Source organism: Lycorma delicatula, chromosome 12 (genome assembly GCF_047948215.1).
Source record: "Lycorma delicatula isolate Av1 chromosome 12, ASM4794821v1, whole genome shotgun sequence".
NCBI lineage: Eukaryota > Metazoa > Arthropoda > Insecta > Hemiptera > Fulgoridae > Lycorma > Lycorma delicatula.
The window spans coordinates 42,423,826-42,436,556 of NC_134466.1; the positions used below are offsets into that span (position 1 = coordinate 42,423,826).

At 31.4% G+C, this 12,731-nt stretch overlaps 1 protein-coding gene across 1 annotated transcript; it reads left to right on the forward strand.

Moving 5' to 3' along the window:
* The first annotated feature begins 3,397 nt into the window (after positions 1 to 3,397).
* On the forward strand, positions 3,398 to 12,731 carry LOC142332910 (uncharacterized). The gene is made up of 2 exons (XM_075379613.1): positions 3,398 to 3,554; positions 11,653 to 12,731. Exons 1-2 carry the CDS (start codon positions 3,507 to 3,509, stop codon positions 12,631 to 12,633), a joined length of 1,029 nt encoding a protein of 342 aa, XP_075235728.1. The 5' UTR covers positions 3,398 to 3,506; the 3' UTR covers positions 12,634 to 12,731.

Sequence of the window (12,731 nt, forward strand, 5' to 3'; positions counted from 1 at the left end):
AATAGATTTTAGATTTCCAATTGCGGTTTTTCTCGCGAAATACATACACAAAATTACAAACGTATATTACCATCTGAATGTTATCAAATCTCATAAAGATTGATTCAATAGCAGTAGCATAAAACGGAAAACGTGTAAAAAACAATTTGTTTTTTTACCCTTAAAATATTAAAAAAAAAAAAGATATTAAAATCTAAAAATTATTTTCGGTTTTTTTTAGATGTTTGAAGAGTATTTGAAAACCAAAATCTGCTACATATTTAGTGTAAATAATAGTCGAAAATTAGGAAAATTTTAATGATTTTTCTAATATTTTTACCTTTCTTTACCCCTTTCAAGGTCAAATTCCAAAAAATCTAGAAATTGGTTTTTAAGTATTCACATGAAGATTTCACGTACCAAAAATCTAGTTCATATCTTCAATTTTACCGAAAAATTAAAAAAAAATATATATATATAAAAATAATTTAAAAAAAATTATAAATTTAATGTTACCTCATTTTATCAGTTTAAACTCGGAATTTCAAAAACTCTATTTTTACTGTGAACTTACACCATAAAAAGAACGTGTATAAAAATTTTCATCAATTTATCTTCAGTAATTTTGTTAGATGTTGATTAAGAGTAGCTCACGGCAATGTTCTTTTGTATATTTCTTCTTATACAAAGAAACGGGAAATTTTGAAAGTTGTGTTGGTAGTCGTGGGCGATTGGTACCACTTGATAAGTGGCGCCAGCCTCTCTAACCTAACCTGCCATTTAGTTGACATGAATCCTTGGAGTGGTGCGCAACGTGCATTTGCTATCAAAGCGTTTTACAAAAACAATGACAGTGTGGAAGGAGCGCGTAGAGAATTTCGCCGTCATTTTAATCTGGGACGGCACGACCGTGTTCCATCAGCACTTGCAATTAAAACATGGATGGAAACTGGTTCGCCAATGAAAAGAAACCTCCAGGCCGTGAGCGAACCGTCCGTACATCACAGAATGTTCAAGCTTTACAAGATGCTGTCACACGAAGTCCACATCGGTCAATCCGTCATCTCTCAGCATCTTTACAATTGCATAGTTCAAGTGTTCGAAGAATGTTAGTGAAGGACTTGCAATTCCATCCATACAAGTTGCAGATCGTCCAGGAACTGAAACCGAACGATGCAGTTGTACGAGTACAATTCTGTAATGTAATGCTTCAGAAGATAAATGATAACGAATAGTTTGTTCACGAACTGTGGATTTCAGACGAAGCGGATTTCCACCTCAGTGGATTTGTTAACAAGCAATATTTCAGATACTGGGCACAAGAAAATCCTACGCAGCTACACCAGCGTCCGTTGCACAGCCAGAAAGTGACCGTGTGGTGTGCTATGTCATCTTACGGTGTTATAGGCCCTTATTTTTTTGAGGATGACAACGGTCTTGCGATTACAGTGACGTCGGCTCGTTACGTAGCCGTGCTTGAAACCTTTGTTGTGGAACAACAAAAGAGATTTCCACCAATTCTTAACACAGCCTGGTTTCAACAAGACGGAGCAGTGTCACATACTGCACGAATATCGATGGCAGCTGTACGCCGATTGTTTGGACAACGTGTCATTTCACGATATGGTGACATTAGATGCCCTCCCAGATCGCCTGATCTCTCAGCTTGCGATTACTTTTTGTGGGGTCATCTTAAAAGCAAAGTGTTCCACAGTAGACCTGGTATAACGGAAGAACTGAAGTCAAAGATCCGAGAAGCAATTGCGGAAATTCCAGTTGAGATGTTACGTCAAACCATGAAAAATTTAACGAAGAGACTTCGCGAGTGTTTACGTAGAAGAGGAGGTCACTTGCAAGATGTCATCTTTAAAAAATAAACTAAAATGTATGTATTCTAAAATGGCAACATTTGTACAATTACATGAAATAAAATTCATTTTCTAAAAAAAATTTTCATTAACGTTATTTAATTTTTTAAATTTCCAGTTTCTTTGAATCACTCTGTATATAAAGCTGAAAGTTTTCCTATTTGTTTCTTCTCTCAGCACGTGGGAACTTACGGATCGACTGCTTTCAAATTTTCTGGCTACATTCATGTTATCCCAGGAAAGATTTTAAGCCATAGATCGAGGCCCTAGCCCTTTTATGGAGGGGAAGTTGTGAACTAAAAGATATTCACTAAAAAGAAAAAGAATTAATCCATTTAATTCATTGTTATATTTTAGTCTCTATGGCAATTGAAATAGATTGTGGAGTTTTCCTCGTCAAAAGTCTGTTCGAAGAAGACTTGTTTCATCTATGGCGTAGTTTTTACATACTGGGGTTGATGAAATTTTTTTCCTGTGATTTATTTTTAGTGCTATTCTAAGTATTGAACTTTACTTGGACCACCAATATTAGTGTTTTTTCTATAAATGAGGTGTTAAACCTTTGTATACTTTAATGAAGGATTTCGTTGAGACCTCTCTTCACGTGATTATTTATGTATGGTCTCCAGTGAGGTACCGATTGTAAATATTAACAGATAGAAAAAAAAGACTGTGCACTTCAGTTACTACTATTCTTTCTTTTGTAATTTAATTTTTTTTTCAAATTTCTATAAGGGTTGAATACCTGAATTGTTATATATCAGTATTATTCTCACAACCTTAGAAGTAATGAAAAATGCGGGGGCTTAGAGGGTGAATCCCTTTTCTTACACTGAAATGGCGAGCGAAGCCAGCTCTGCGGCCCTGGATTTGGCCCCGTGATCCTTGGAGGCCCCGGGGAGTTCTGACCAGCTAGTAGATATATAATATACATAAATTATATCATTAGTGGTACGCGAGGAGTTGTAAAAGTAATTTTCTCGGTCGTTAGAAAGCTTTCTTGGAAAGGAACATAAAACTTGAAGATTTTTCGAACATTAGATAAAGGATTAAACAAACTTTAATTGTGAATTAAAAAAAACGTTTATAGCGTACAATGTTGAATTTACCACAGGTTAATTAAAACATCTACATAAATAAACAAACTAATTTTAATTTCTAATTAAAAAAAAAGAATTTTCTTACATATACCTTACACATACATAGTAAAAATATTAATTAGTAATTATACATGTGAACAATTAAATATTTAATTTTTATTTAATTGTAATTAATATTAATGAAATAATTTAATTCTTATATACAAAGAAAACAGTACATATATAAATATGTAAAAATTAATTAATAATTATATAACCTAATCAATTTTTTTAAAAATTAAAACTAAAAGAAATTATTCAAAATCAATTACGTACGAGGGTGTTCGCGCGTATGTGTAACGCGAATGTAATAGAATCTCCAATCAGCAATATTATTGCAATTATATATGATAATAAGCTAATATACAATTCAAATTAAACTTATTTTTACGTAATTTTCAATTTATAGGTATATAAGGCATTGTAAAATATTATTTCATTTAAACTGGAAGAAATTTTATAAGTATTTTAAGACTAGTAAAAATTCTCTTACTGAATATACAAATTCTACGAAATCAATATGATGAAATATTGTGTATTTTTTTCCATCTTATTTCTACTTAAACAGGTAAAGATATAAGCTTTATATATTTTATGTATATTAGCAAGAAAATGACTTTTGATCAGGTGATTTTAGAATAATTAACTTTGCTTCAAATAATGGGCAGGCAGGAGTAGTTTTCGTAATGAATAAGGAGATAGGGAAGAGAGAAAAGTATGTCAAAATGTATAGCAATAGAATCATAGTAATAAGGATTAATCAAAACCTAAACCGACAACGATTGTTAACGTTTATATGCATACAAGCTCCCATTTTGGTGATGAGGTAGAGTGTGTATACGAAGAAATTGATGAAGCAATTAAACACATAAAAGGAGATGAAAATTTAATAATAGTTGGAGATCGGAATGCAAGCATTGGAAAAGGCAAGGAAGGAAATATAGAGGGTGAATACGGGTTGGCAAAAGGAATGAAAGAGGGGACCGACGTATAGAGTTTTGGACGAAGTATAATTTAGTAATTGCCAACACCCAGTTTAAAAATCATAATAGAAGAATATACACTTGGAAAAAGCCCGGCAGTGCTGCAAGGTATCAGATAAATTATATCATGGTTAAGCAAAGATTTAGAAATCAACTCGTGGACTGCAAACTTACCCTGGAACAGACATTGATAGCGACCATAATTTGGTGATAATGAAATGTAGATTGGGGTTTAAAAACCTGAAGAAAAGGTATCACATGAATCGGTGAAGCTTGTGGAAGAGGAGGTAAAGAAGATTTTTGAGGAGGACATCGCAAGAGGTCTGATTATAAAAGATAAGGTAGAAAATGTAGAAGAAGAATGGGAGAATGTTAAAAAGGAAATTCTTAGAAAACCTTGGGTTTCAGACGATATATTGCAGCTGATGGATGAACGTAGAAAATATAAGAATGCTGGTGAAGAAGAAAGTAAAAGGAAATATCGACAGTTAAGAAATACTATAAACAGAAAGTGCAAACTAGCGAAAGAAGAGTGGATTAAAGAAAAGTGTTCAGAAATGGAAAGAGAAATGAACATTGGTAAAATAGACGGAGCACAGAATGGCAGAAAGGCTTCTGAAATAGACGGAATACCTGTAGAATTACTGCGCAGTGCAGGTGAGGAAGCTCATTGATAGATTATACAAAAAGTAATATAAGTGTGTAATATTTATGAAAAAAGGGAAGTTCCGTCAGACTTCAAAAAAAGTGTTATAGTCACGATACCAAAGAAAGCAGGGGCAGATAAATGTGAAGAATGCAGAACAATTAGTTTAACTAGTCATGCATCAATAATCTTAACTAGAAATCTATACAGAAGAATTGAGAGGAGAGTGGAAGAAGTGTTAGGAGAAGACCAATTTGGTTTCAGGAAAAGTATAGGGACAAGGGAAGCAATTTTAGGCCTCATATTAATAGTAAAAGGAAGATTAAAGAAAAACAAACCAACATACTTGGCGTTTATATACCTAGAAAAGGCATTCGATAACGTAGACTGGAATAAAAGTTGATTATTTAAAAAAAATTAGGATTAAAATACAGAGATAGAAGAACAATTTCTAACATTTACAGGAACCAAACAGCAACAGTAATAATTGAAGAACATAAGAAAGAAGCCGTAATAAGAAAGGTAGTCCGACAAGGATGTTCCCTATCCTCGTTACTTTTTAATATTTACATAGAACTAGCAGTTAGTGATGTTAAAGAACAATTTAGATTCGGAATAACAGTATAAGGTGACAAGATAAAGATGCTACGATTTGCTGATGATATAGCATTCTAGCTGAGAGTAAAAAGGATTTAGAAGAAGCAATGAATGGCTTGGATGAAGTTCCACGCAAGAACTACCGCATGAAAATAAACAAGAAGAAAACGAAAGTAATGAAATGTAGTAGAAATAACAAAGATGGACCACTGAATGTGGTCCATAGGAGGAGAAAAGATTATGGAGGTAGAAGAATTTTGTTACTTGGAAAGTAGAATTATTAAAGATGGATGAAGCAGGAGCGATATAAAATGCCGAATAGCACAGGCGAAACAAGTCTTCAGTCAGAAATATAATTTGTGAACATCAAAAATTAATTTAAACGTCAGGGAAGGTTTTTGAAAGTATATGTTTGGAATGTCGCTTTATATGGAAGTGAAACTTGCACGACCGGAGTATCTGAGAAGAAAAGATTAGAAGCTTTTGAAATGTGGTACTATAAGAGAATATTAAAAATCAGATGGGTGGATAAAGTGACAAATGATGAGGTGTTGCGGCAGATAGATGAAGAAAAAAGCATTTGGAAAAATATAGCTAAAAGAAGAGACAGACTATTAAGTCTGTCTGGAATACTCGCTTTAAAATTGCAGGGTCAGGTAGAAGGAAAAAATTGTGTAGGCAGGCAACGTTTGGAATATGTAAAACAAATTGTTAGGGATGTAGGATGTAGGGGGTATACCGAAATGAACGACTAGCACTAGATAGGAAATCTTGGAGAGCTGCATCAAACCAGTCAAATGATTGAAGACAAAAAAAAAAATATATATCTTATTTATTGTTATTAAAAGTAATTTTGCTTTCCTTTTGTTATATTTAATTTATTTTTTAAATAATAGTCTAGAGTGGTTATAACACCTGGCTTGTCAGAACCCCTCAGACAAAAAACCTATTCGGTGTCGTAACATCATAGTTGTTTATTTCTTATACGAGTTCACAGGTCATCATAGTTTCTATTTAAATTAGACTGAATAGAAATGTTGTAATGGTATTATATATTGGTAAGTTTAATAATACAAATTAATAATAACAGTAAAAAAAGATAATGAATGATGAATGTTTCTTAATTTCATAATTTCTTTGGACTTACTTTATGTACTTTCATTTCAATAATAAAATTTCTCTTTAAAAAAAATTTAAGAAAAATTAAACGAAAGTAATACGCATTGTAAAATATTATTTAAATTTATTTCGATTATATACTCATAAGATCCTTGTTAAAAATAAATCTATATAAAATGTTTGGGAAATATTATTTAACACATTAAAATTGGAAGAAATTTTATAAGCAGTGTTGTAAGACAGAAAAAATTCACTTATTAAATATACCCACTCTTTATAATTAGTATGATGAAAAATTGTGTATTTTTTATCATTTCGTTTCTACTTATACAGGTAAAGGATGTACAATTTATATATCTTATACACCATTTATTGTTATTTATAAGAATGTTGTTTTCGTTTTGTTATATTTATTTCTGCTCTTTTGTTATTGCTTTGTTATATTTAAATCACGAATTCTGCTCATAATTAACGTACTAAAAATCTCCGCACGAAATCATTTCACTGGGTAGCTGAAATCCGAGTAAAATATTTAACTAGAATTACTCGCAAACAAACATGTTTGGGCATGTGTTTATATGAACTTTTTCCATTATTTTCATAAGTAGAGTAGGTTATAAAAGTTCGGAAGAACTTCGTGATACATTCTGTATATGCAATATAGATAAAATGTTGGCAAAGGTTTTTCTTAAGTACCTCTGAAGGAAATCGAAATTGGGTTTTCGCGACAACCACACATAGCCTACACCCCTGGAGATAACTGAAAATAATGAATGAAAAATAGTAACACTTCTGTTTGTCTTTTTGTAATAACATTTCAACGATTCACTACTTCGAGAGATATTTTATAAATTTGGCGGTTAAAAAATTTATGTAAAACATTATGTTACGAGATATGTATGTATTAAAACACAAAATATAACCTATGACTGGTTTTAATATTCTGGCAAAAAAAAAAACAAAAAAAAAACAGAAGTTATTATCGGCTCTCAATAAGTACAGAAAAATGATTTTAGTATTGAAGTATGTGTTTTAACAACAATTTTACGGTATTTTAATACCGAAAAATGAATATGTACATTTTAATACCGTAAATTACGCTAATAAAGGTTGGTATTTGGATAGCGAGATAAAGAAACATTTTCGGTAAAACTTCTGTCAATCTCGGTTTATTGAAAGTAAAGATCTGATGTGGACACCGCATGACTTCCTTGTTTGCCTATTAAATTGCATACACATTTTTTTTTTTAAATGAAAAGTACATAAAATTTTATTTTATTAATCTGATATTTTTTCATATATATATATTTTTATTGTTATTATTATATGAATTATTATTTATCGTAAATTTTTTTTACAAACAGAGGTTTAATAATTATTATTAGTAAATATAATTAATTTAAATTTAAATTATAAATTTTCTCAGTACGACAATGGTTGCATGTGAAAAAAATTTCACATGTTTAGCATACGACAAGGCCCAACTTACAGTTCTAGCAACTTTTTTGTGGCCGTAAGGGTATGTCATATCAAAAATTATTTCAGAGAAAAGTTTGATGTAATGTTTAGAGGACTAACGACCATTTTAAACCGATTCGGTACTGTGCCTACTAAGGGTGGAATGATTTTTTTTTGTCTTCGAAATCCCATTTTTCCCCCCTCCTGGGTCAATGGTTGGTGATATCAAAAACCTTTACGTAGATAGGTTTTAAGCCCTTATCCAAAGAATAGTAGGAACTTTAAAAAAAATTAAGAAATTTATAGCGATGTATTTTTTTTTGTTTTTTGTTTTGGTCATCTCTGCCGTAAGGGTTAATCATTATCAAAAACGGTTTCGGACAAAATTTTTAGGAAATGTTTAAAGGACTAACGCGACCACCTTAAACCGATCCGATACTGTGCCTATTAAGGTAGGTATGTTTGTTGTTTTCGGAACCCCATTTTTTCCACCTCCTGGGCCAGTGGTTGGTGATATCAAAAAACTTTACTTTGATAGCTTTTAGGCCTGTATCCAAAGAATAGTAGGAACTTTAAACCAACTGGATATTGTTAATAAGAAAATCATAGCGATATTTTCTATTTTTTATTTAAAAAGCCACTCTATTTCCACCCCAAGGTCCGATTTTGGTCGTTAACAATTTGAAATTTTTAGGAAATAATTTGAAAGTGATCGGCGCAAAATTACGGCAGTTACCGTGTCCACAAGAAAGTGAAATATATGAATATATAAATTTATGAGCTGACGGTGGTTTTGGGGTTTAGGGGATGTGAAACGCGAAATTTTTCGGAAGTCGAATCGTGGAACCCATTACAATAGGTAGGTTTCTTATGAAGTCTACCTAAAAAGGTTAAAAAAAAGGAAATGTTGTCCGATGTGCCTTCCCTTTGTAAAATTCAAATATTGCATTAATTAAAATTTTATAACTCTGGAACCGATGAAAATAAGTACCACTTCCGATTATCGTTGAAAAGATCTCAATGAGGAATTATTACTGCAGTTAAGAAAAAGTAAAAAATCCAAATGTATTGGCCTTTGGGCTTATTTGGACATTTTTGGTCCAGTCAATTGCAATTAAAAAGGGAGATGCACAACTTGATGAGTCCTAAATCCGAAATTTTAACATCCTACGGCTAATCGTTTTTGAGTTTGCAAGATACTTACGTACGTACGTACAGATGTCACGCCGAAACTAGTGAAAATGGATTCAGGGATGGTCAAAATGGATATTTCTGTTGAAATCTGAAAGCCGAAATTGTTCTTGATCACAATACTTCCTTTACTTCGTACGAGGAAGTAAAATTTAGATGTCTATTTTAAAACATGATTTTAACTGTAATGCTTTGATATTTGTTTTAATTAAATCTGACAAATATTGTTTAATAGACTTTTTAATACTTTTAGGTCTATAAATATTATAGTCCCAAATAAAAGAAAAAAAACTCTTTTTTATTTGTTAAGCGATAAATAGAAGTAAAAAAAAAATACGGAAAAATAATATACGTTTTTTTAATTCTTTTTTTTGTAATAAATAAAGAATTTTCAGTATTTATAAATTAATATCACTAAATTTATTGAAGCAGAATAAACATTAAAAAACTTTTTCAAAGTTTTATAAAATTATTTATTTTCTATTATTTTTTTTGAATTTTAAAACTTTAACAGAAATAAAAGGTTATTTTTACTTACACAAATGTACATAAATAAATTTATTTAAAAAATAAATTCTAAACAAAATGGATTATCAAAATTCAAACCGTCTTGAAAGGATTATTTTAAATAAGATTCTAATATATTTTATAGATAATAGTTGAAAAGTACGTCAGAAAAAGAGGTTCAAAATTATTCAAAGACAAGTTAAAGAATTTGATTGATTCTGATTAATTATCAAATTCTTTAAGTTATCTTTGAATAATTTTGAACATTTTTTTCTGACGTTCTTTTCGACTATTCTGTGCGTGTTTGGATACATATATTTATTTATGAGTGCCACAATTACTCTTCTAGAAAGACTAACTTTTAACACAGTATATATTTTTTAGATTACCTGTGCTAGTATGAACTTAAAACTCTACGAATGAGAAATCCTTTCAAGGAAAATTTCTCAAATTGAGTCATTAAATTGATTTCTTAATACAATGTATGAAAATGGTACTGAAGTTGTAAAAATATTTGAAATATACTCTCTATTGAAAGAAGTCATATCTTCAGGACTCGTGTACCATTGTCACCTTATCCTAATCCGTCTCTTAGTATTAATAAAGTCCATCATCTCCGTTGGATAATCCGTACCTTCTTCTTTCATAACTCTTTTCCGATGTCGAGCGCCAGGCTCTTTCTTTCATTACTGATATTAAATACTGCGTTACATATTCAATATCCCTTGAACACTTCAACTGCACAGGTAAAAAAAACAATCCCTACTCGACCAAGATACGACATGAACTTCAATCGGTCCTGGTATTGTGAAGGACCGAAGAATTTTTTTTTTATCACCGTCTGTTAATGACGAGGTGAGTGGTCCGATGTCGAGTCGTAGTTGTCCCTAACCGAAGTGTAAAATGATGACACACCCAAGGTCACATAAAACTCAAGTACGTCCGGCAACTTTCTCGAGTCTAATGACCAGTATGGGTGCTTATAAGCCTCAACCAGTCCAAAAGTTCAATTGAGGTTGCTTGAATCTGTTCTCGGTTGAATTCCGAAAGTTGGTGATACCATATGTTTGGATAAGTGAGGTAGGCAAAAGGAAAGCATTTCATTTCTAAGTTTTTTTAATAAATCTGGCATAGAATTATTATTATTGAAAATCGGCTACTTAATATTCAGTAACAACATGAGGTTCCTGCCAGGTTATCCTCACGCTTTACGGTTATTGCAAAATTAATTTGATTATTTCTCATTTTTTTATATAATCGTGTTACATTTAATTTTAATCTATTGGAAAACTAATAAATTTATAAAGGCATCATCGAAAAACCTACAAAACGTTTTACTTAATAATAATAATAATAAAGTGTTCTGCCGAAAGGAAGGTTTTTAAATGACCGCCCTCCATTCTGCTCGATTCGTGTCATCCGTTTCATTTTGTAGTAACTTCCTTCTCTTTTTATTTGGCTATCATTTTCATTCGTCTCCGACCTCTTGCTTTCCTCCGCGTTACAAATCCTTCCAATGCCGTCATAAAAAATATTATTGTTGGAAGGAATTATTGAAATTATTATTGGATCGCTATTGGAAGGAAACTGCAGTATTATTTTCGGTCTCATGATGGGATAGAGAAGGTGGAAATGAATTTTTATTACGTTACGAGATTTGAGAAGTACGAAAATATCATTTATTTAATGAGTTATCCTTATATTTATATGATTATGTATAAAATTTGTGGCACGAAAATCTGCAAAACTATTGCAAATTGATGAAGATTTGTTTCTTCCTGAATTATTTGTTAATTTTTAAATTACAATGAGTTGATACTTTTTCAAAAGGAAACAGAACTGTGCAAGTGTTCTGGACTAGAAGACGGACTTTTCGTTATTATATATATATATATATATATATATATTAATGTACATAAAAAATATAACCCAAAAAATTATTAAAAAATTTATTATGTAAAACAATTTAACCAGTTTAGAAAATATTTCGAGAAATTAAAACCTTAAGCGGACTGGACTAAAGTACCTTTACCTTTAGTTTCCTTCTCATTTAATTTATTTCCAGTTTTAGTTTTTACCTGTGTAACGATTATTTTAATATCTAAGTAAATTTTATTTATTACATTTTAATTTTCTTACTAAAAATTTTTTTTTATATATTTTAGTTCTCAGCAACTCAAGTTTTGCCTACTACACAACTTGGATTTGGTGGAAATGTTTCAGGGAAGCCAAATGTCAATGAAAATTACGTAAATAACCGATTCAACCCGTTCAGAGATGTTGGCAACATATTTAGAGGATATAACGATGCTGCTCTGTCAGCATACGCAAATACTAGACCGAACTTAGAGAATTTACAAAAAGGTATAGGAAATTTTGTGGCAAAACCGGTTAGTTCATTATTAACACCTCTTGGAATGGGAGCATTACCTAACTCTCTGGCAAATACAGGACAATATGTTACTCAATCTTTAATGGATGCCGGTGCAAAAACAACGTACGATGTAGGTAATGCTTTATTAAACGGTATGGAAACAGTTACTACACCTGTGGTTGGATATGCAAATACTGCGTCTGATTTATTGAATAATGGTCTGGAACAAGGAGCAAAAGCTGGAATGATAGCAGCAAATATTTTAGGATCGTCTGGAAAACTTTTAGCCGATATGGGTGCACAAACAATAAAAACTGGACTAAATACGGCAACAAATTTAGCTAGTAATTTGACAAAATATCCAGGTGGTATGTTTAATTTACCAAATGGTGGAATCGATGCAAACGCTGCAGGATCGACTGGAGGTTTATTAGCTGGTACCGGTGAAAGTGCAATAAAAGCTGGAATAAATGCAGGATCAAATTTAGCTGAAACAGCAGCAAATTCATTAACAAACCCGGGTAATATGAACAATTTACCAAATTCTGCGTTAAAAGAATCAACAAATACTGCAATAAATGTACTTAAATCAATTGCTAATCTAACGGATGATCAAGTTGAAAAACTATTAAAGGCTGGATTGAATCTTGAAAAACTATTTGGCGATGTTGGAATGAATACTGCAAATTCAGCAAATAATGCATCGGCAGGTGTTAAAGCAGATGCGACGGTTAGTATTCCAGATAGCGGTAATGCTAATACCACGGTGTAATATTGTTTTATTATCAAATATAAATAAATAAATTGTACTTAAAAATATTATATTTTGTTTGAATTAAACGTGTGTAGATAAATAAAATATATATCTTA

Bases quoted from the DNA above. Each gene is read 5' to 3' on its own strand.
- LOC142332910 (XM_075379613.1), top strand. From the start codon at position 3,507: ATGATGAAATATTGTGTATTTTTTTCCATCTTATTTCTACTTAAACAG. The intron at 3,555-11,652 runs GTAAAGATATAA...TATATATTTTAG, and splicing joins TCTTATTTCTACTTAAACAG to TTCTCAGCAACTCAAGTTTT.